The 25313-nt window shown below is 40.5% G+C and overlaps 1 protein-coding gene across 4 annotated transcripts in view; it reads right to left on the bottom strand.

Moving 5' to 3' along the window:
- RPS6KA6 (ribosomal protein S6 kinase A6) overlaps positions 1-24760 on the bottom strand; it is a 74647-nt gene extending 49887 nt beyond the window's left edge. For 2 of the 4 annotated variants that reach the window (XM_043491672.1, XM_043491674.1), the window contains exons 1-4: positions 24409-24651; positions 22487-22528; positions 10717-10776; positions 2764-2880 (exon numbers count right to left, since the gene is read on the bottom strand). In XM_043491672.1, the coding sequence (XP_043347607.1) occupies positions 2764-2880; positions 10717-10776; positions 22487-22528; positions 24409-24489 (300 nt within the window). In that variant the 5' untranslated portion in view covers positions 24490-24651. Of the gene's footprint in view, positions 1-2763; positions 2881-5618; positions 5700-10716; positions 10777-22486; positions 22529-24408 lie in introns of those variants that run through there. The other 2 variants (XM_038417387.2, XM_043491675.1) reach the window with 2 other exon arrangements.
- Between the last annotated feature and the right edge of the window lie 553 nt (positions 24761-25313).

Below are 25313 nucleotides of genomic sequence, written 5' to 3'. Positions count from 1 at the left end.
CTTCAGTAGTCCCTTACTGATGAGCACTGTAAGACGTCCAGGCATGGAGGTGTGTAGGAGGTCCAAGAGCTCATGCAACTTCTCCTGGACAACTTCCAGCGAAATCTCAAATATACCCATCATTCTGCATAGCAAACTTGTCTGTAAAGTAGATATTTCAGGTACCACCCCTCATCAAGAGGTAGCAACAAGACAGGTGCTGGGATGGAACGGTCCTCCACCTGTAAGTCCTCATCAGAGCCCTGATCATCTCATACAGTCAATAACACGGCAGCATGAGCTGACAGTGGAGTGGACGGTGGGGAAGGGGATCTAACTCTGGACTGGGGTGCAGAAGCTGGTCTTCTGGCTTGTAATCTCCATAGTGCTCAATAAGGCCATAGATTCCAGTAAGCATAGGGAGAAGGAGACTATGGGGCAGAAACCAAGGCATAGTACCAATGGGATAATAATAAAAAAAAAAAAAAAATGCGTCCTAGACTCTCACTCTGAGGTGTAAGGGTTTCAATACCTAGACCACAGAGAATGTACTGGAGACTCCTTGTTGCTATTATCTGAGCCTGAAGAAGACACACTCTCCTCCTCTTGTGGGGCTGAAGCTTGAGTAGTTGGGAACACACTCAGGCTGTGCTTGGTACTAAGCTTGGGGTATCAGACCATACCTTTATTACCAAAAATAGTGCCCAGTACCAAAGAGGCCATAAAGTAAGGCTACAATTTTGTCACGGAGGTCACGAAGTCACAGATTCCGTGACTTCCAAAGACCTCCGTGACTTCAGCCCTCAGGGGTAGCCCTGCCACCCTCAGCCTACGCGGGGAGCAGTGGAAGCCCCACCACTTCTGGCCCAGGGGGAATCGGCAGCTCTGAGCCGCGGGTGGATGGGCACCATGGAGCTCCAAGCCGGCCCCACAGCTGCCCAGCGGCTTCCCATTTTGTCATGGATATTTTTAGTAAAAGTCAGGGACAGATCTTAATTGCCCGTGACCTGTCTGTGACTTTTACTAAAAATATCTGTGACAAAATCTTCACCTTAGCCATAAGGTCCCTTGATATCACACAGGTTTCAGTATCAAGTACACTAGTGCTGCAGGTAGGCAAATGTAAGGTGCCTGTACCAGAGATATCAGTAACAGGGGCTCAGAGCAAGGGGTTTGCACCTGGTAATTTCTGCAACAAAAATCTTTTCAGCAGTGAAATGTTTCATGGTACAGTATTGTTCTAAGAGAGTCAATTTAGAACTTTGGCCACACTCCTAGTTTAAATATTGTACATTGTAAAAAGTTAAGACCACACAACGTCCAACCAGATGACAGCTCATGTATGCTGATGTAATACCTAACAAGCAAGTTAACAACATGTCTCAGCAAAGGACTAAAGTCAACATGACAACACCCCACAGCATCCCCCATTTAAGGCTGAAACATGTTTCTCTGGTCCATGATGTATTCTATTAATAGTTCTTTCCAAACCCGCTTTCTCAATCTATTGTTTAATATCATTACCTTCCTAAGCCCCATACAGACAGGTGGGTATCACATACATAGAATAAAAAAACATTTAAAATACGGGAGAGACTAACTTAAGAGAAAAGAATTGGCTAACCAACAATTCAGGGGGTACATATGACAGGTCAAACATATATAACGTATGATTGTAAAAACACCCAAGAGTTATGGAATAAAAGTAAGACAGGATCATTTATGCTGAACTTCATAAGAAGCTTCTTGACAGATCTGTTAGGCTGTGAAGTAGTCTCCCAAGGAAAGTCTCAATGCATAGGTCAATTAGAGCTAGACTGGACAAAGCACTAGTAAATGCACAACAGGGAATAATCCTACATTAGCAGGGAGATTGAGTAGTTACAAGACCTTTCCCATCTTTCACTTGTGAGAAAATATGTACTCCACATTTAGAGGCAGTAACTGTGGAAGAGGATAAAGGAAACTTACCACAAATATCAAGTGATACTATATACCCTTCCACAAGAGTTTTATCCTCCTCATGTGACATGGCTAAGTAAATGAACCCCACTGCACATCTCTTCTGCAAGAGACTAACAATTGATCTGAGCATGGATAACAGGAAGAATGGAGTGGAAACACTGGTTTTAGTTAGTTAGACAGTTATAGCAACAAAAAAGGTAAAGAGTGTCTAAAGGACAAGCATGTTCAGGTTAATAGGGGGCTACTGGACACAAGGTTTAAGTTTTCTAATACCGTCACCTCCACATAAGAACTTACAAGACAAGGAATAACATCCTCAGAAACAGGCCAATTTTCACAGGTGTGTGTTTGTGGCTTATTAGGCCTCAAAAAACGATGTCTGCCTTCTCTAACTCAGTCTCAAACTGCAGACAGTAACCGGTTTCATCAAGCTTAAGAATGTTTTTGTATTATTCTGCACCCAGCCTTGCAGTCCTGTTACTTATAGGAAAATTACCCTTGACTTTAATGGGAGTTTTGCCTGCATGAGGACTGCAAGATTGTGCTCCTAATGCTAAGGATAAACAATATGGTGATCAAAGGGAGAAATTCATGTCCTGCTTCACAGGCAGAGTACAAAAGCCTCAAGAATACATCAATATCCAGTGACACTGTAAACTCTACAGGAAAAAAAAAGATGCACTTTTGACAGCAGTCAGGAGTATTCAGAAGCTATAAAACCAACTTTAATGGAGAAGTTCATTAATGTTAACAAGTAGGACTAAGTAGCTATCTATCAGAAGTAGAGGATTGGGATAAAAAAAGAAGTTTGTATCTTACCTTTCCAAATGATCCCTGACCAAGAACCTTAAGTAATTCAAACTGTGCAGGATCTGCTTTCTCACACCCTTCTTTCACATGATGGGTAATAGGAATTTCTTTCACATTTCCTTCATCCTGTTAAAAAAAATGAGGTGGGGAGGAAAGAGGGAGAAAATCAGCACAACACTGAAAAGTATTGAAATAATTATCTCTTACAATATGTATATACAACTACCTGCTGCATTTGTAGATAATTATTGAAAGGGCACTAATGTTATTTTTATAATTGAAGAAGTCATTTTCCTTACTGTTCATATATATATTCTCCTTTAGGAATCCTGAACTTGAAGTCTGTTTCCTCACCAAATTCCCTTCCACTAAGACAATATTCTTCATGGAAGGGTTGTAACCAGATTATGGATTGTAACCATTACAAATTTCCCCAGAAGAAAGGAATTACATCACCACAATATAGAGATATTCTAGCTAAGGCTGAGATGGAACTTCCATTCCAAATCCCTGGCTTCAGTTGCATTTAGCTCTCTCAAAAATAATCATCTGGGGATGAAATTTATGCTTGGCCTTGGCCAAAATATTGTTAATTAAAATTTACTGGCGATTCCTTCATCCTTTTGAATTAACTGAGAATAAAAGGAAGAGTCCGGAACAAACAACAAATGAAGTTATTGACCTGAACAACAGAAGGATGTGCATTATTTGGTGACAGTCAACAGAATGTGAATAGACTATCTAAGCTTAAGAATTCTTCATGGAAAAGCCACCTCTGTGATATGTAAAACAGTTCAAAGAAAGATCAGTCTTTGCTGTGATCAGTTCACTCTTTTCAAAAGTTGAGTACAAATCTGAGGTAGGGTAGGAGATTCACCAGGTCTTCGACTACTCTAGTTGCTTTTTGCAGGGATGGCACCTTCTCTAATAAGCAGTGCAGATGACAGTATGGGAATCTGTGTGTGCAGCACGACAGCAGCTACTATTAAGAAAACCCTGGGAGCCAAGGTGAAGCCAAATGAGATGATGTACTGCTGACGTATTTAACCCAAGGTGAAAGAGAGAAACTTCTGGTGAGCCACACAGTTAGAATATCAAATAAGCATCCTTCAAATGAAGTTAAGTGCTTAGGTCTACCACAATAACAGAAAAGATCATTTGAGCCTTGAAATATTTGAAGGTGGAAGAGATTGGATCTAATGAGAAAAATGCTGACATTTCTTGAGCACTGCAAACAGAAGTGAATAGACTCCAGAGAATCTTGCCTGAACTGACATTGGGCTTACTGCTTTCAAGTCCTGGAGGCGCCCAGTTACTACCCACTTCCTCATTATTAGTTCCTTCCCATGCTCAGAAGCTACGTCTTGAGGGAAGATAGCTAATACTCAATACATACACTATGGTATTGTAGCTCAGATATGGGGGAATGGGAAGGGGAAAGCCAACCCTGCCCTTTGTGGGAGGACTTGCTTTCTGGCATCAAAATTTTTCCATGGCTAGTTTGAGGAATGGGAGAGCTACTGCCTAATATCATGCATCAAAGCTTCCAAGGTCGGATATAAAAAGTCTCGAGGCAAGAACAGATATGGAAACTCCCAGATGATCTGTGGAAGCTCTGCTGATCCTGATTGTAAGCAGGAAAAGCAATGCTTCCTATAAATAGGACAGTCTTTCTCCTTAAGGTCTTGATTCAAGGCATCCCCCACAAAAGCCTCTTCTTTGTCAGAAGCGACAATAAGATGTTGTTTTGTTTGGAATCCTGATAGCCATATTCAAAGCTAGAGGGTTCTTCTACTCATATTAACAGGCAGGAATAAGAAAACTGTGTGCATGCTTCTGGGGGAAGTATCAAAGTCAAAAACCCAAGGTTAGGAGTTAACTCATTAAGCTTTATGCCCAGGCAAATAAGTTAATTTTTTCCTTTGGTGTAAGAAGCTACAATTGTAAGGTTAACTCTCTCTTTTGTGACAAGATCATTTCTCCTTTAACTATATTAAATGCCCAGAGACTTCATTAATACAGCGATACGTTCTCCTATTGGTTTCCTGTGCTCTTCCAGAACGAGAGGAGTGGCTAAACTTAAACTTCTGTAAGGTAGAAAAAAAAGTTAAGATGCATTCCAGGGGTGGCATGTATCTTAACTCTGCTTCTTCTGGAGCTGGCAACAACGACTGGGAATAGTTCAGTAAGTATGCTGCAAAGGTTAAACTAACAAAGTGGTAGATTGTCCATCTCTTGGTGTCTTGAAACCAAGACTGGATGCCTTCATTTTCCTCCTTTCATCATTCCCTCCCTAAAGGTCAGCATGGTTTCATGCTCAGAACAACTGTGATACACATTTTGTTTTATAAAATGCCTCATAACTGTTTTGAAAGGTCTCTTCCCAATGTAAGTCACCAATACGCTGCAATTGTCTAGGCACATGAATCTTGCCAGCTTAGAGAGAGTAAGAACGGAAGAGAGGGATGAAAAAAAGAAAATAAATCAATATTTTTTTTAAAAGAATCATCACCACCCCTCTCAGTTGTAGGACTTCCCCTTTTGTGGAAGTGCTGGGTGTGGTCACTGTTACTGAAGCTTGTGAATAGCTGAGGTGGCATCTTCATAATGCTGGCAAACAGCTTGAAAATTTGAGTGCAGGGACACATCAAATCAGGGGGATTATAGGAGAGAATAGAGTGATCTGAACACACAATAAGATTAGTAAGAGGTAATTGTACATCTATAAATACATGTATCCTGACTAAAAACACTAGAGTACAAAGATCCATACATTGTACAATTAATAATTTTGCAAGCTAGATACCCAGAACCAAAGTGTGGAGGCGGATGGGGACAGTTCAGTTATGCATCAGGAAATGTACCATTTCTGCAAAATATGCTGTTTCACCAAAACCCTAATGTTTAGCAGATACGTTTCCACAAAACTTTAGTTGGAAAGGTTTCTGAATCCGAGGCAGAGAGAGAAAAAACAGTTTAGGTCAGGGGTTCTCAGACTGGAGGTTAGAAGAACAAGTGCTCAATTCCTTTCTTTTCACCTGTTAAGCCAGGGGTGGGCAAACTACAGCCCATGGGCCAAATCCAGCCTGCCAGCCATTTTAATTCAGCCCTCGAGCTCCTTCTGGGGAACAGGGTCTGGGGCTTGCCCCGCTCCGGTGCTCCAGCCGGGGAGCAGGGTCGGGGGCCATGCCACACAGCTCCCGGAAGCAGCGGCATGGCCCTGCTCCAGCTCAGTAGCAGGGTTGGGGGCCACGCCACACAGCTCCCGGAAGCAGCGGCATGGCCCCCACTCCAGCTCCTACACATAGGGCAGCCAGTGGCTTCCGCTCTGCACGCTGCTTCTGCCCCAAGTGCCACCCCTGCAGCTCCCACTGGCCGGGAACCACAGCCAATGGGAGCGGACAGGGCAGTGTCCCAAGCCGCCTGGCCACATCTCCGTGTAGGAGCCGGAGAAGGGACATGCCACTGCTTCCGGGAGCCACTCGAGGTAAGGGCCATCCAGAGCCTGCACCCCTGAGTCTCTCCCCAGCCCCCTCAGCCACACCCCAACCCCCTGCCCCATCCCTAATTCCCCCTCCCGGCCTCCAAACCCCTTAATCCCAGCCCGGAGCACCCTCCTACACCCCAAATTCCTCATCCCCCCCACTACACTCCACTCTCCCACCCCAGCCTGGAGCCCCCTCCCGCACCCTGAACTCCTCATTTCTGGCCTCACCCTAGAACCTGCACCCCAACCCCAATTTTGTAAGCATCATGGCCCGCCATACAATTTCTATTCCCAGATGTGGCCCTCGGGCCAAAAAGTTTGCCCACCCGTGTGGTAAGCTAAGGAAGCACAGCACAACTTACAACATTTCCATAGCCTCCACTTCCATACCACCCCTCAGTGTGTTCTGGTGGGAGCAGTGGCAAAGTTATTTCATTTTAAAGAAGTCTGGTTCTCTCTATCAGCACAAGGAAACAGCAGCTGAACCACACTGGTGCAAAAATCCCTAATGTAGGCAAGTTCTAACATCCAAGCCCCAGTCCATCCAATACAAGAACCAAAATCGCCTTTCCAACTGGTCTTCATTCTATGCATATTAGGAATTTAAGGCCATGTCTACATTAGCAAGCTTACAGCAGCACAGCTGTACTGATGCAGCTGTGTCGCTGCAATATCACTCATGTAGCCACTCTATGCCTACAGGAGACAGCTCTCCCATCTACATAATTAAACCACCCCCAATGAGCAGCAGTAGCTATGTCGGAAGGAAAGTGTCTCCTGCCGACATAACACCATCCACACCAGCACTTCTGTCAGTGTAATTGTGTTGCTCAGAAGGGTATTTTTTCATATCCCTGAGCAACACAAGTTATACCAACAAAAGTTCTAAAGCAGACATAGCATAAGCTTTGCTTTAAAGAAAAGGCAGGAAAGAAATACTAGCAACATTCAAGTTGCCTGGTGACAGCAAGAATTTCTTTAGTTATACATTTAACTGCCTAATGAAATCTTAAATAGCTGTTGATGCGTCACATTAAGACAAAAACATTTTACTTAGAAGCCTTTCTATTTCAACATCACTGTCTTCATTTTTGTTCCTTAATACTTAGAACATTTGTATGAAAACAAATTTCTTAAGAGTTCATCTGCTCTTATGTTTATCACCCACCTTGAATCATTATCCTCTGACATCACAATTGGTTGCTGTGGAAACTGACAGTTATTAAACAGGGAACTCAGGAGAAAAATTTGTTTTTCATGCTAATGTCAATTAAAATAAAGAATAAGTCAATTATAAAGGATGCTTTATAAAAGTAAAACATTTGTTTTAAAAAGCAGCTTATTTTATATTTAGTATTCTATTTAGTTAACTACTACTAGAGAGTTGCAATTTGGCACCCTTGCTGAGCATGGAGAGACCTCTGCAACACCCGCGTCAAAGAATGAATAGGTTAAAAAAAATAATGCTCTGTTTTATTTTTTGGTGCATTAAAAAAATTAACAAATTCCAATGCTACTTTTATAAATTTCAATTAGGTGAAGCAACTACCAAAGTGTGGTACATTTGCAGTGTATTTGCTATGGGCATGTCTACGGTCAGTGCATGGCAAGCAATGTGTGAATCTACAACACACTAGTTGCTGTGCAGATGCTCCTATCAGGCACTAGAAGTTCTGTAGTGCACTCTGACTTTTGGGAGGAGCTTCGGCAAGTTAGTTTGCAGCAAGACAGTGCACTATAGATTCATACTCTTGCTTGTGCCCAGTAACTTGCCCTTTGCAAATACATTTCACCACAAGTATAATTCCACATAATCTGACCCTGATCATAAACTTTAAATTTTAATATTTTTCCCCAAAGGGTCACTCTCAGATTACAAGTTTCCCCAACATACCTGACATTATTAAAACTGAAAATTTCTAAATGCTAATTTATTTCACACTATTCCTCTTTACATTAATTCAGGATGAACACTGAAAGTATATTAACCCGTTTCTATTTTATTTCTAGTCTAGTCTCCCTCGATTACAAATCTGGTTAAGTGGTTTTGCTGCCTGGGCAACAACATCCATTTCTGGGCTTAGCATGTGCCAAGCCTCACTGACTCGCTTGCTTACATAAGAGGTAGTTAGTTTCAGCTGCTTAAAGTGGAGGTAATCCAGCATCTACAGTGATAGCACTTGTGGCACCTTAGAGACTAACAAATTTATTAGAGCATAAGCTTTCGTGAGCTACAGCTCACTTCATCGGATGCATCGGATAGTGATAGCACTATCAGTTTTGGCTTGTTGCCCAATAATTTATTTACAGCATGAGGGGAGGGTGGCTCCAAGCGCTTCACAATCAGATCAAGCAAGGTCTGAGAGATTCCTTTAGTTCATGTAAAATAAAGGGCTTTCACACAACCTACTGCTCATCTCCATTTACCGTGTGGAACAGATTTCTACCAAATTGGAGTCTGTTTACTACATTGTGCTGGAAGATGTACACACAAAATAAGAGCTGCTGCCCCAGGTTTACAATCTACACCTTTTAAAGAAGAGTCATATTTTGGTAGTAATGTAGTAGCGCACATACTGGCTATTATTACATATAAGGTCTATTTGACATCGCTTCTCCAGGGGCCCATCCAGAAGCTATGGATATTATATTTGCTGAGAAACTACTTTTCCCATTATACATTTAGTCTTTTTACTGTGGAGAATTACTTAGTTTGAGATTACTCTGAAACCTAAGTTTGAGATTGATTCTGCATGGAAAGTACCAATATTCAACACGTTTTGGGGATGTAACTTGACAAAATATTGGACAGGATCTGTCTTTGGTACAGTATTTCTAAAAAGGCCATCTTCACAGAAAGGTCAAAATGACTATACCTTTGTTTTCAATAGACAGGTTACACAACTTAGTATTTATCTTATGGGACTGACAGACACTTCAGAAGATGTACAGTCAAACTACCAGAACAACTACAGTAAAAAGGGTGACTGAAGTTTTCAAAGTCAAAATAGTAATACATTAAAGCCCTGTCACCTAACACAAGATCTGCCATAACTGACCAAACTGTCACCAACAGAATCTGGTCCAATAAAAGGTATTACACTTCACCCACTTTGTCTCTCAAACAATCCACACAAGTTCAGTATCTCTGCTTTAGCACCTGATGCTTCAGAGGGCATTGAAAACCACTTCTTAAAAGCATTTAATCTCTCGTTTAATATAGTATAGAGCAAGACAAAGTTCTTTCCTAATCCCTGCCAGTGAGTAGCTAGCTCATGCCTTGAAGCTTGACAAGTTTTCTCCCTTTCAAATCAAACTGAATTGACTAAACATGGGCTAGATCAATCAAAATATTTCAATTAAGTGGGACTAGGAAGATTCACAGAAAATTTAAGAATTCCTAGTTAGCAGCCCAGGATCCAAACAGCCCAATAAAAAGAAACAGGCCACGATTTTTTAAAGTGATAGACTGTCAATTTTTGGGCACCTAACTTGAGACTCCTTTAAGGAGCCGATTTTACAGAAAGAGCTGAGAATCTTCCTCTGAACCTTGAGAAGCAATGAGGTGTAGAGAAATAATTGCAAAAGAAAAACATTTATCAAAACTTCAGATGCTTGCTTTGAAATAAAACATCAGATATGTAGCTTGCAGTTTGTGGCCAAAAGATTCACACCAGGTATCTTTCAGAATTGCACCTGTAAATATCAACAGAGTCAAGCTCAGTACAGGACTTTTCTACCTTCTCCTCAACCCCAAAGAATTGAAAAGGGAGCATTATACCTCGATTTAAATGGAGATTTTATGAGCCAATTATCTTGGCAAGTTTATATGTTACTTCTAAGGATAAGGATGATCAGCCACCATCATCAGATATTAAGTGAACAATTTGTGGAGTGCAGACAGCACAAGCTATATCATCATAAAATGGAAATGGCTGTTGCCCAGTTTAAATCTGATACACATCCTAGGCATACTTCTGATCAATACTTGGGAGCAAGATGTATACTTTGCCTTGATCAGGAGAAAACCTGGAAGAAGCTATGCTGAAACTGAGGGCCATAATCCAATCTGATAATCTGGAGAAGGAAACATTTTCCAGGAGAAAAAAAAAGAAAAAAAACAAACCACATGAAACATCTTCCTGAGTAGCTTAGTCAGTTTTCAAAAGTCAAAAATGGGGTACAGGCCTGCTTTTTTCTTTGGAATAAGAAAACCGGAATTAATCTCTTTGCTCTATATATCTACTGTAAAATCAACAGTTGAGATCATCCCCAGGAAAGGGGCTGGGTTTTGACCTGGCCTCCAACTGGAAGGCAATCTCATTCAGTCATCTCCAATTGTTTATACTGCTTGCTTTGTGGCTCAAACCACAGAGCACAACTACTACAGTGGGTAAATTTTTTAAAAGGACTTCCCCCTCTGGTTCTATGCAAGCAATAAGCATCCAATACTATATTCATCAAAACATACTTACATTGTAAGAATATGGTTCTCCTTCTTCCATGGGCTCATCCACCATTTTAAGACCATTCAGCTAGGAGGGAAAAAAAGATTAATTAGCAGCAGCAGCAATGTTAGAAAGACAGGAGTAAATTAGAATAGCATTACAACACAATTCCAACAGAAATACTTTCATTGCTAATCTGATTAATATTATAAAGCAAGCAAAAATGAAAGTTGGGTTTCCTTTTGGATTGACAACTGCAATTTTGAACCAGGTCAGACTACAAAGAGACATCGGCTTATTCATTTAACAAATTGCTTTGTAAATTTTCCTACGTTGTGCTGATTGACTGGGGATTAATTAAAAATAGAAGCTGTGCACAACACTTATGTCAGACATTGCATACAGTGCCTTCCCCACTCTTGCTTGGAAATGTCTGCCACACAGTTTAAGAAAATGTAGTTTGCCAGTGAGCTAATTTAGAGTTTAAGAAGGAAAGATTACGAACAGGTGTTAGATTTATCCAAGAAAACATGGAAATATTTATCAAGAAGTTAAAATCCAATATAAATACTTTGTGTACTAGAATATTTTGAAAAATAATTTGAGGTTCCATAACTATATGTCCTTAAAGTAATTTTGAAAATTTTTATACTCGCCATTATTCAAAATTATCTAGATCAGTGGTTCTCAAACTAGAGACGCTGCTTGTTCAGGGAAAGCTCCTGGTAGGCCGGGACGGGCTGTTTACTGCCTGCAGTTCGCTTCTCCAGGCCAATGAGGGCTGCAGGAAGGGCGGCCAGCACATCCTTCGGCCCATGCTGCTTTCCACAGCCCCCATTGGCCTGGAGCAGCGAACCGCGGCCAGTGGGAGCCGCGATCGGCCAAACCTGCAGACGCAGCAGGTAAACAAACCAGCCCGGCCCACCAGGGGCTTTCCCTGAACAAGCGGCGCCCCTAGTTTGAGAACCACTGATCTAGATAATTCTATCTTGGCAAACTGAGTAATTCTCAAACTTTGTGAGGTACTACCATTTCTAGTGGAGGAATTGAGGTCTACAGGATTTTTTAAAAATTAGAAAAAGAATTATAGATGCCACAGAGAAGGAAACTTGTCTGTGAACAGATCATTTTAAACAGTTGATATGTAAAAAGAAAAGGAAAAATAGGAGTAATATTGTGTAGATTTAATAGAAACAATTTGGAAGAAATGAAACTAGTTTATTTAAAACACTACCCCACCTGTAACAAATAATCTTCCTTTCTCAGCTTCTCAACCAACTAGAAGTACAGTAAGCCAACATATTAAAAACATGTAATTTATAAAATTAGTAATGTAGATGTCCTGTAGTTAAACTTTTTCTCCTCACTAACGAACACTAAATTTGGCTTAACAGTTGAAACTTAAGAAACAAAAATAAAAGGATATGCCCTGCTTCAACATGCAATGTATTAATTTAAAAACTGGAAAAACCTGGTGAAAAGGGTGAGGCCAATTATTCATTTTGATATAGTAATTACCATGCAATTCAAAACACTAGTAATTATCACAATATCTCCACCTCATGTGGCACAGACATCACTCAGAAAAATGTTAAATATAAATATTATGAGAAACATGTTAGTAAACTAATTTTTTTTTATGTCTGGAAATGAAAATTCACGCAATACACGAGGTTACACAGCTAAATACAAGCGAGATTTTAAATTTTATCTAAAATATCAAGAGAAAGAATAGAATGTTTACCAATACATCTCTTCCTTCACTGTTGCATGTGATTTTTAGGAGAGGTTTAATTCTTGAAGTAGTGAAATCTGATGCAAACTAAATCTGAAATCTGGTTAGCAAGATGCAACCCAGAAAAAAGTAGTAGTATTTTTTTTTTTTAAATGTACTCAACATGCTGTTAATAGCAAAAGCTGAGGTTTTGGCTAACTTCAGTCTCTTCCTAGTTTTTTTATTTTATATATGATTTTTTCACATTAAACAAGTATCTCTTAATTTGACCGCTTGTTAATCAGATGCTAGTCAGTTCTGCCCCCTCTTCCTAACAATATGCACAAACTCCATTTTCTCAAGACTGCAGATCCCTATGCCACTACCTGAAGGTTCTGGATGCTTGCAAAACACTTTTTAAAACAGCTTGCTTCTGAACTGTACACAAAAAGTCTTATAAGTGAGAAACTTAAGAGGGGAAAGTCAACATGCTACCTGAAGCTGTGCGCGCGCATGTGCATATACACATTGTACAACTTCTCTATTATGCACTCCGCCACTTGAGATTTACTAGACTTATCCGTCTTTTTCATTATTATTATTTTTACTTTTAAGTACATTTAGTGTTCATGAAAATTGCCATAACAACAACTCTGGAGAATGAACGCTGTTATCCACAACAGAAGTACGATTCAGTATAAGCAGAAGCTTATTCACGCTACCCTGTTCTGGAGGGGCTGTTGAAGGCATCAGGTGTTACTATCAATCACAATTGGAAAGTAAAAGGCTTTGTATTCCATATACGATACCCGAACCAAACTACTAGTTTTAGAGGTTTTAAATAATACAGACGTACATGTTATTTTCTCCATAAAAGACTTATTAGATAAAATTTGTGTATGCAAGCCACCATTGCAAACGATGGATTAGTGATCTTGTTATTGATCTGTGGACATTCTATAAGGCATTCTGATATCAGTGAGGTGTGGCCAAAACTTCAAGCCTGGTTACCTAAAATTAATCTCCTGAATCCATATTTAGGCACCTACATTTTAGTGGCCATATTTACAGGCATGCCAAACACCACTTGTGGGCCCCCATAAGAGCTCAACTTTAGGCAAGCAGGTATGAAAACTTTGGTGAATGCTTAGATGTATTTTTTCCCCTCAAAATCCATTATGCTGTTTGTTCAGCATACTTTCCACACATCCTGCATACCCATACTTTTGCATTCCTGTCAACTCTCATACAGTAAATTACTGAATGTAACGGCAGGTAGTCAAAAGTTACCTTAATTAGCAGTTTCCTGTTATATGTTTTGTCTCTCCAATATTAGTTTTTTCTGTCCATTCTCTCTTTCTTTATTGATCTTTAAAACTCACTATTGGGCCCAGTGAAGTATACTAGAATATGCCACATCCCAAGTTTCTTGCTACTAAACCACAGTTTCACCTACTGAACTCTGTCAATGTGGCTGACTACTTAGACTTCATAAAAATCAAGCTTTTGGATCACCAAAAGTTGACTCACCTGCAGTGTGCACTTTTAAAATAATATTTAGTTCTAATATTTTCCAGATAAGCTATCAGATCAATCCACATTAGATACATGACTGCGAATTTAAAGACTAAAAGGTTGCAAACAAACATTTTTCTATCATCCACCTCTCGTCAAGTGTTTACTAGAGATGTATCCTTTTAGTTTTAACTCTGTATACCAACTTTTTAGTCCAAAGAAATATTCAAGTTTATAAACCTGGTTTTACAGTCTGACATTGTTGGAGACTACAATGCTGGATTATTCACTTGTGAACTATAACCACTATCCCTTAAACAAATACTCAAATAAACCCATGGACTGCAAATCACAATCCAGTAGTTTTAAACAAGGGCACATAAACTTTGTGCTATTGACCTACAAAAAGTCAAAATTATGATAAAGTGAGTCACTAGCTTTTTAATATTCTGTAGAATTACTTGCATTCAGCAAAGGTTTAATATTCAGCATTATTCATTACCTTACATAAAATGTTATACAGCAAATACTAAATAAAATACCAAGCCTAACTCCCACCCGTAAAGAAACGCAAAATACATACTAACTTGAATTCTGGCTTTTCAGATTACTTTTTTCAGTATAAATTACTGGCAAATGGCTTATCCACCGAGATATATTCAGCTATTTTTAATAAAGTTTCTGACTGTTATATGCAAAGGATAAAGGAATAGCCCATCAATTAAATAATATGCATCTATTTAGGGGGCCACAAAACTAAGTTTAGAACATCTAGATCCTTGGGTGCATCTTCAGAAAAGAAATAGTTATGTGAACTAGAAAACATAGGCTACTCCTTTCACAGCAAATGTGTGAAAGGAAACAACATAGCTAGTTTCAGAGTAGCAGCCGTGTTAGTCTGTATTCGCAAAAAGGTGCCACAAGTACTCCTTTTCTTTTTGCGAACATAGCTAGTGAGAACCAAGAAGTGCCATCAGAATGAGAGACAGTGGAATCACTCAGCTCTTCAGTATTTAACTTTGTTGTAATTATTAAAAAGCTGAAAATATAAACCATCAACACAAAAGCTAACTGCAGCAGTACTTTTCAGCAAACTGTATAAATTTTAAAAGGTGCTCTAGGTTGCTGGTTAGTACAGATTAAAAGAAACTTCTGCATACAAAAAGACAAGACTAAAATCATATCCTATAAGCCAAGACAACACTAATGGTGAAAACTTACTTTTTCAGATGAACAGCTTTGAAGGTCCAACCAACCTTTCAATGCCAAACTGCCTGTCTACATGAAGTTAAAGTGAAATTTGCTTTCTAATTTAAATACATTGCTACAGCTTCAGTGGATCCCGGGACTGGTTGGGAGTGCACTGTATTAATTTGGGAGAATACATTAATTTTTTTTTTATTTCCTTTAAAAATCAAGCCTTTTGGCTAAGTAGGATTTAGTCAGCAGGCTAAAATATGTCTACTAGAGTAAAATATCACATTACACAAGAGCCAGAGTTCCATAACTCCTCCAACAAGAGAAACTTTCAATGTCATCAGAGGCTCCTTTAAAAAAAAAAAAAAAAAAAAAGATAGCCACAGTAGTTCTAACACTACTTAAATGTCTCAGCTTGTTTAGTGAGTTTGTTTTGCTTTAATGTGCCTGGAGGTTTTAGCTAAAAGAAGAGAAGAGCAGAAGTGGAGCACTCCAACGGGTTGACAATTCCAAACCACAAGAGAATCCAATTCTCAAAAGTCAAAAACTGGCTGGATTACCCCTCTACTTAAAATTCTTCATTTTGTCTTTTCAACAGAATTAAAGAATAAAAGAAAAATCAAAACAGCAGAAGTGGGCATTTTATAAAAGCAATACCACCAGGGGTGCAGGAATAAGATCTACAGTCAACAAGGTAAAGCCACCACAGATAAAGGGGAGCTCATAAGTTTGGAGCAACAGGTAAAAGTTTCTGCTAAATACTATGCTTCCATGAAGATGGTCTTCACTCTTATAATACTCCTGACCATGCTAAGTCATTGCAACTATATTATTGAAGATTTACAGCTTCCCTAACATTCTCTCAAAGGGACACAGGATGAGCCAGTCCTTTATTCTGCAAAAGGGATAGGATTTTTACAAACCCACATTAATGTTTTAAATAAAATGTGTCTACTGATATGTCAGTTATTTTGAAAAGGTTTTTCAAAAAAAGTATTCTTTTTAAATAAAGCCTGTGCAGAATTTGCCACATTAGTGAGATTCAAAGGACAACAATCTTGCTAATTAGGTTCCTGAGATTTGTTTGGGAAATTCCACATTTCTGTGCACAGGCAGAGACCTCCCACTCCCCCACTACCTAGAAGTGTCTTTCAGCTGCAATTGTTTCCTTTTTGATTACAGTGACTTGTTCTTATTATAAAAGATGCATCAACTGTATCTGTACCCGACTGAAATGTCATCACTGTGGTATCTGATCACCTGAGTTGCATATGTTAGCTATCTTATAGTACAGGTTTTGCATGCTTCCAGAAGGGGATGTAGGTATAAGATAAGTCTCCCCTGACACTGTTAAGTAGGTCTGGATGTAAAGCAGGAATTCCATTTTGAAAAATATTGAGATTGACATTTGTTTTCATTCTAATGAGGAACAAAAACAGACCTTTCAAAAATTTTAGCAAAAAAAAAAAAAACCAGAGGCACCCCAGAACAAACATCAGCTCAATGACTACAGCATTCACATGAGATATGGTAGACCTTTGTTCAAGTACTGTTCTGCCTAACCACCACTATAAAATCTTTCTTTGTATGAATAGTTAAATATTCATTGGGCCAAAGTGGAACAACAATAACTGTGGTTATGGCACTCATCTGAGATGTGGAAGACCCAGGTTCAAGTCAATCATTCACTGGGCTACTAGCTATTGTGGGGTATTTCTGTGTCTCCCTCCCACTCCCTTCCAATTGTTTTGTTGAAACATTTCCAAGAAAAGATTTGTTTAAAAAAAAATCAATACTTTTCATCAAGAAAAAAATATTTTAAAAAAATTCCTAACCAGTTCTAATAGTAAGTGACCAAATGGGGAAATGAATTATGGAGGTTATTAGGGTCACTATACATGGAACTCAACCCTAACTATGAGTCTTGAATATAACCTCTGCAATACCTGGAAGGATAGATGAGACAAGAAGGAGGATGGTCTAATAGCTAGGACACAAACCTGTGACTGGTTAAATCTTCTGCTCCACCAGGGCTGTGTAAACCTGGGCAAATCACTTAGTCTCTCTCTGCTTCAATCTCTATCCATAAAAATAGGGACATTACCACCTCCACTCCTGGTGTATCAAGAGGATAACTACATTAAAGATTGAGAGATGCTCAATACTACAGTAATGAGGATCATATGTTTACTTTAGGTAGGTAGGGAAGATTTGGGCTGTGTAGCTCACAGCAGTCTATGTAGCTAAAAGATGTTAACATTTCTTAAGTCCTTTGTATACGATACATATAACTACGTTATTGGGGCAAGTTACAAAATGTTTGGTCCCTGATCTAGTTCAACTGTATGTAGTATGGATGGGATCTCACCATGCCCCACAACTGGATTAAATCCTTGAATAGCCCAAAACCAAGGATTTCACCAGCTGTAAGGACATAGTGTGGAAGGAGCCTTACTATAAACTTTAACTAGATTGGGGCAGCTGCACTGTAAGTGTGTCCCATATCAGTTATAGCGAGGGCCCTACATAAATCATGATTTCACAGAAGGCATGGATGTGAAAATGCACCCAAACTGTTATTTTAATTTTGTTTTTAAAGACAAATGTCTACAAAGTCTTTAATACAATAAAATCACCTTTGCTAGTCAATTTCAAGGACAGAATGAATTTCATAAGTATCCTTAGTCAAAAAGTTTACTGGTAAAATTCATTCCAACCTCAAAATTGGCTAAATTTAAATTGAAAAATTCTTTGTCTATTCTATGATAGAAAGACAGTTTATAGAACAGTATTAGTGTATGGAGGGAAACTGTGGTCCATAAAGGAAATTCAGAAAAGAAGTAGAATAGCACCAGGATGATTGTGTTTACTGAGGTTATTGGAAGACACAGGATAGACAATGAAATAGGTAAGATTTAAAGTTGATGGGGATGTATTTAAACTTGTTCCTTAACTTAATGAAGAGGTCTAAATATGTAAATTAGTTAATATCCCAGATGACAACCGTGTTAACTAGTATATAATGATATTCCTTCAGCTATAGCTGCAGCAAAGTTTCTTGCAAGCTATCCTGATGAACTACTTCAAGTAATCTAACTGAAAAGACCAGTGCTGGTCTTTTCAGAGGTTCATACTCCTCAACAAACAATTCCAAGATAAGCTACTCCAACTTCTAAAGTAGTAAACAAAAACAGTAATACCAATTATTATGGAATGTACTTCCACAACTAGCATTAATTCACTGGTTTCAGATACTGTTAAAAGTATTTGTGTGCTTAGATATTTTTGTAAAACCTGTTCTCATTTATGTCGGTTTTCAGAAAGTTGTCTATCATTGTGGTGCCTGAGCACTGACATCAATTCACAAGTTATAAACTACTACTACTCCTCTCAATTCTTGTAACTTCAAAAAAAGGTTATAAGTCTTGTAAACTTTCAGCCAAACACAAATTTAGGTACTTAATTCACCCTCCCAGACTGCCAATATTCATAACAGTTGTATGCCTAGTCTCTAGATACTCTGCCAATAGTGTACACTAGTCTTTATATGGTTCAGTATTTAACAAAATATGAAAAGAACAAATTTAAGAGGATGTCTTATAAACAGCAGCCAAAAATCAAAGTGATGCACACTTGTTTCAAACTGATACAACAAGCACCAGAAAAAAAGATGCAGAGACTTGGCACAACAACAGAAATAGGAAGGCTTAACACATGTACATAGTATTTGCCTTCTCCAAAATAACGGCATTAACCTAAGCAAATATCCCTTTTTTATGGTTGAATAATTTCATTTCTGGTCACTATTATTCTGATTTTTTTATTTCCTTGTGGATTTTAAGGAATGAAGAGATAGCTTTTTTGAAGAATAGATATGTACATGGGAAAACTTACAGCATGGGCAAAACAATTTACAAAACTAATAGATGCTAACTGAAGAGACTGACAGATGTAATAAACCCAATTAAAAGACATAGGATTTTGAAGCTAACACTAAATCTAATTTTGCATATTACCACCTTTATTTGATTAAAGGTTGATTAATACCCAATTTAAGTAGCTCTCTGCATTTCTTAATTCATGTGACATTTCCAAACAGGGAGAGAAATTTTCAATTCCCCCTTACTCTCTTCAAAAGAAAATGCTAAAGTACTGCAAGAATTCTGAAATAGTATCAACACACAAAAATGCAATATTAGTACAAGTAAATTATTAATTTTAATGACATTTTTAAAGATTGACCTTGAAAACTGAATATATGTTGTAAATAAACAAGTTTACTTATGTTTCTTAGTAGTGCCAGAATTTGCTTATCTTCTGTGTGTATCTGGCTACCTTCTCTAGAATCAGTGAATTGTTCAATATGACCTAATTGTTCAAAAACACTTCACACCTAAAAGACCCAACCCACACAAGTTTTTGAAGAGTTACAGCTTTTGGTAGGTATATGCAGGCCTTCTAGCATTTGTACGTAAAACAGTTCTCTTTACAATTAGCTTTGAAGTTCTAAATACATCTGTGGGCATAAGTACAATGTTCATTTTGCTTAAACTGCCTGACCTATTAGACACTGCAATAAGTTTTCCACTTTTAACAACAATCAAAACTGTTTGCTGAATAGAAGATGCTTTTAACTTCTTGCCAATCTTACAGGAACTTTATAACCCAAGTACGTTTTGGTATGAGCCCTTGAACAGAGGGGGTTCATACTCAACAGGATTTCTGGTTTTGTTGAATGAATTTTTTTAAACAAAACTTGTCTTAGTCTGTTTCAATATGAGAAAGTCAAACATTTGTTAATGATGCTTTACAAGATAACTAGAAATGCAGAGTGAAATATATTTCCTAGTATTATCTTACACTATTTCTCTATGGAAATACACAAAAGCACCATGAAAGATATCCTAGAGGTTTAATTAACCTTCAAAAATAGAAGCATCTTTTGGTATGAGTAACGATGAAATTCACTTGACTTATCTTTAAAGTCAAAGTGGCCATAGATTCTACAGACGCTGTAAAGGTGACCTGAAAAAGAAGTTATGCCCTATTTCTTTCTTTACGGTGTATAAATAAGATTAGAAAAATGTCCTACCTCTCCCCTCACAAAAATGTCCACTTTTTTGTTTAATGTAATTTCAATCCTTGATAACCGTTTCCAAGGGAGAGTCAATGGACAAATAAAGCAGTATATCAAAGAAAATATATGTGAAACACGATAGGAAAGAGTAAGTTATTTTTATTTAACTTCTTGTTTCACATTTAAGTAAAGCTCCTGAACACCCATGTAGATAGAAAATATTTTCTTTTTGTTTTGGTAAAGATTTGACACCAAGTTCCTTTCAATAAGAGCTTTAAAAAGCTCACAATGTACATATAAAGAGTTCTGTTATACCACCTTTCAGGTGTTTTATACATCATAAAGAAGCAAATACAGGGCACAACCTCTCCTTCAGATTGCTCCTAAACTGGCTGTAGAGCCAACTGAAATGAATGGATAAGACGTAATTCAAGTGAACCAAAAAGTCAAATGAGGAAGGCATGAACCAAACTGAGAATCTGGCTCTGACTCTGCAATTGTATCTGGACAAGCAGATCCTTGCACTCACATGGAGCTCCAGTAGTTCCAATGGGGATTTGGACAGACAAATCCAACTGTAGGATCAAAGCCAAATTCTCAAAGTTCCATTCATGTTCTCATCTTGGTAGACAGATTACATTTGTAGGACAGCTATTAAAAAAGACATGGCCAACATATCACTTTAAATAGTGTCCTAGTCACTTTCACTTTCTAGTTCCCATGTAGTATACGGTTATTACTGCATAGATATTTATAAGCAAAAACTTAGTTTTCATCTATTTAATAAAATGAAAACATTTGTGTATACAGCCTGTTGTAAAAATGTATTTCATTCTTCATACATATGAAGTGTAAACTACTTGACAGAGATCCTTAACATCCTTAACTCACTCATTTAAAAGAGGACAGTTTATAGGAAACAGTGTCAGTGATTACTAAGTATAATGACAGGTTTCAGAGTAGCAGCCGTGTTAGTCTGTATTTGCAAAAAGAAAAGGAGTACTTGTGGCACCTTAGAGACTAACAAATTTATTTGAGCATAAGCTTTCGTGAGCTACAGCTCACTTCATCGAATGCATCCGATGAAGTGAGCTGTAGCTCACGAAAGCTTACGCTCAAATAAATTTGTTAGTCTCTAAGGTGCCACAAGTACTCCTTTCCTTTTAGTGATTACTAAGTGACTTCTCATTTTTGTCACAGGAACATAAGAATTACCACACCAAATGAGACCAGAGTCCATTTAGTCCAGTGCCTCTGATGCTTCAGAGGAAAAAAGTGCAGAAAAACTGACCTGGGCAACTCTGAATAAATTATCCACAGGGAAACCTTATTTCTAACTCCTTAGAGGTTGGTTTTATGCTTGAAACAACAATACTTCCCATAATAAATATTTTATTTTCCCTCCTAGATTGTCAGTTCAAAAAATAATTGCCATTTCACTGGAAATGTATTTATCTACCTTAAAACATGGGATAAATTTAGCCAACAAGCATATCCTCAAAGATAATTTCTGAATGGTCACCTTAAACTATTTAACCCAACAGACTGGAGCACCGATATTAGAGTAAATGGCCTGCCCTGCAAAATATAAGCTATTGAAAAATTACCACTATTAACTCCTTGCAACTCCATAGAGTCCATGGTCACTTTAAACCCTCCAAATCAGAACCATGAAGTGGCATGATGCACTACAAATTAAGGTTAATTCTACACGTTTACATACAGGATCAAACCCCACCAATATAAAAAAGATTTAACTCAAAATAAACTACAGTTTAAATCCAGTTACTGAGTGAACAGGGACTTCCTAAAAGGAACTCAAAAATCCTACTGTATGTGTGTGATCCAATTAATACAAAATAGTATATTGCAAAATGGTAAATATTTGCATTTTTAGTTTATGAAAATGCAGCTGCAAGGAAAAGTCCTTTATGCATTTAAAACATAAAAGGAGAATATAAAATAAAGACCGTTAGGCAAATGCAATTTGGTTTTAACATCATACATACTAATTTCTGTTCTTGAATTACAGTGTGTCCAAAAAATCTAAGAGAGTTGTGTGAATTCATAACAAACAGTTCATTCCCTCCAAACCCTTAATATCCAAGGCATACTTTATGTATGTTTGTACTTACAGACGCACGCACTGTCTCACTAAGTATAGCCCAATGTACCACAGGAAGCGAGTGAGACCTGTTTTTAGAAGCTTTACTTAGAAAACATCTTCCATATGTGTAACATGTAAATCAATCCCTCAGACACATATGTGTGATCATTCAGTTCAACTGTCTTACCTGACAACTCTGGAAACCCAGGTTCCAGTCCACTTCTGATTTCTATATTTAAGTGCGTAAAATAATAATACTGAGCTGTTACTACTCGATAAATACAGTACTAAATACATATTTAAAAATTACACAGTGCAGCTAAATCACATTTGGTGCTCCACTTCTGCCTAGGACTCTGTTTAAGAGGAAGTAAGGAAACTGTAAGGCTTAAGCACTATTTAAACTCCTCTAGCAAGAGCTTCTTTGATTTTACTCTGAAACTGCTAAGTTCCCAAACCCTTGCTTCATCTCAGACTTCTCCCTGTAAATCACTAATTGGCAGGTACTCTATGGTTATTTAACGAGAAATGTGGTAGTAGCCACTGTATGCAGGCACAAAAATACAGGCTAATTGGTAAAATTCTGCAATCAGAAGAACCCAAATAAATGTCTAACAAAACTATAACAGCAACAAGAGTGTTTAAATTACCAGGACAGTTTATAGGAAGTCCAATACCAAACAGCATTTTCTTCACCACAACCTAATAGCTTGGCAACTGTTAAGTTAAACACACACAGAACTGTGCACCACATCAAATTAACATCTCACACTCAATGACCATTAATTCATCCAAAGAGAAGCTGACACAGCTATAACTTTGCACACGCTACAGGTAGCATAAATCCATGAGAGAAGAGGTCTGTCAGCTCCTGCTGAGCCTAGAAACAGTAACCAGCAGGGCTCTGGGTGTAAGGAGGTGACAGCTAACTGAAGGGGATGGGAACAGTTCAAGGTGGTGGTTTAGGAAGTGACTGGGGCCTCAGGGGAGTAACTGAGGGGATGAGTCGGGGGAAGTCTCGTTCTTTGGGATGGACTGGTTGATGGGCACTTTGAGACCTCAGGAACGCAGGGTTCAGGGCGATGACTGAAGGGGCAATTTAGGATGAGTAGGCTCTCAGAATACGAGGTCAAATTCACTGTGTAGGTGGGATCTAGGGGTGGCTGAGAATGGCCAGGATGAGGAGTATGCAGGATCTATTCAGTCTGACTGGGGGCAGAAGGAAGATGAAGAATAGTAGGCACTGGGGGTGGCTGGAGGCAGCAGGATTGAAGTAACAGGAGGGACCTAGCTTGGTTGTTTGAGGCAGCAGAATTGGGGTGAGGGGCAAGTGGTCTCTTGGGGGCCAGGAGAATAAGGGTGTGGAACAGCAGAGCTCTCAGGGGAGTCACAGCCACATCTAGGGGGACAGGAGCTGGGAACAGCAAGATCAGGATGGGGCAGGTGGGCTCTCAAGGGATGGCAGCAGGATCTAGGGGAAAGGGGCTCATGGGCTCTTTGGGACAGCATCCAGGTGAAGCATAAGCAGGCTCTCCAGAGGTGGCAGTTGGGGGCAGCAGGATTCAAGGGTGGAGACACACATGGGCTCTGAGGGGAACTAGAGGAGGAAGAGTTGCAGAGGAATTCTCGGGGAGGATTTCTCGACTTGGGCTGGGGGGGTTGCTCGACTTGGGCTAGGGGGAGCAGGTCTAGAAGTGAAGGGCAGGGAGGCTCTCAGGGGGAGCAGACGGGGGCTGACAGTCTCTTGGTGGGGGGGAAGTGAGCTCTCTAGGGGCCAGGACCGGGATGGGGAGCAGGTGGGCTCTCTAAGGGATCGGGGGGCAGGTGGGGTCTGACAGACGCAGGATAGGGGGCTGATACGGACTAACAGCCCCAGGGTGGGGGCGGGCAGTCTGGGGGGGGGGGTCAGGTAGGCTCCCGGGGGCAGATCAGGAGATGAGAGGCGAGTAGGGGCCGATAGTCTCGGGGGGGTTCCAAGCTTTTCGCTCTCCGGCCCGCTGCCCCAGCAGCCAGACTCACGCGTGGGAGTGGGGCGGAGACAGCAGGTGCCCGCCGGGCGCCCCCATGCCTGCTGCGCGGCGCCCGTCCCCGGCCGAGCCCCGCACTGACCTCGCCGCCACTCACGCACAGCTCCATTTTGTGGCAGGGCTCCGGCTCCTCCGCGTCCTCCAGAGGGGCGAACGGCACCATGTCCCCGCGCCCGCTAGCCGGGGAGCCGCCGCCGCTCGCAGCCGCTGCTCATGTCCCGGCTCCGCGGCGGCGGCTGCTGCTGCTGCTGCTGCGGCCTCAAGGGCAGCGCGCTGCCGAGCCGGCGGCTCCCCTCCGCCGGCCCATAGAGCGCGGCGGCGGCGGGCGGCGGCGGCGCAGGAACTGGCTCGGCTACTGCTGCTGCTCGGCGGGGGCGGCTCCGCTCTGCCCGCACCGCGCCCCCTCCCCCAACATGGCGGCCGGGGAGGGGGCGGCACCGCTGCAGCATGGGAATGACGTCAGGGCGGGCTGGAGAATCCCCGGCACGGGGAGGGATGGGAGGCGCACGTGGAGCGGGCGGTGTGGGGGAGGCGGGGGATGACGTGAGCCATGGCGTGGGCGTGATGCGCGTCCTCTGTAACGTCCTCGGCGGGCTGCGCGCTCGGAGCTCGGCCGCTGCGCGGGGGGCGCCCTGCCCCCTCCCCCGCCCCGCCGCAGGCCAGCAGGAGTGCGCCGGAGGAGGCTGCCTGCACCCGCCCTGGGGTGGGATCCCCGCTGCACGGTCCGTGCTGACCGCCTCTCGCTGACGATGGCAGCCCAGAGCCCCAGGGGGTAAAACGGACACCGGGGCCAGAGCCGTCCTCGCACGGGGTGGGGTGTGATCCTGCCTTATCGCGGGTACTGCTGCCAGGGGGAGTTAGGGGGACCAGACCTCCGGCTATTATCGGGACCGTCCCCTGGGTTAGGGGTTTGGAGTTATATAGGCAACGATACCTCCCTATACTCCCCTGCAAGAAAAGAAAAAAAAGTGCCCTGATATTTCATAC

Source organism: Dermochelys coriacea, chromosome 9 (assembly GCF_009764565.3).
Source record: "Dermochelys coriacea isolate rDerCor1 chromosome 9, rDerCor1.pri.v4, whole genome shotgun sequence".
Lineage (NCBI taxonomy): Eukaryota > Metazoa > Chordata > Testudines > Dermochelyidae > Dermochelys > Dermochelys coriacea.
The sequence above is the reverse complement of the archived record's forward strand: the minus strand, read 5'-3'. Positions and strand labels throughout refer to the sequence as shown.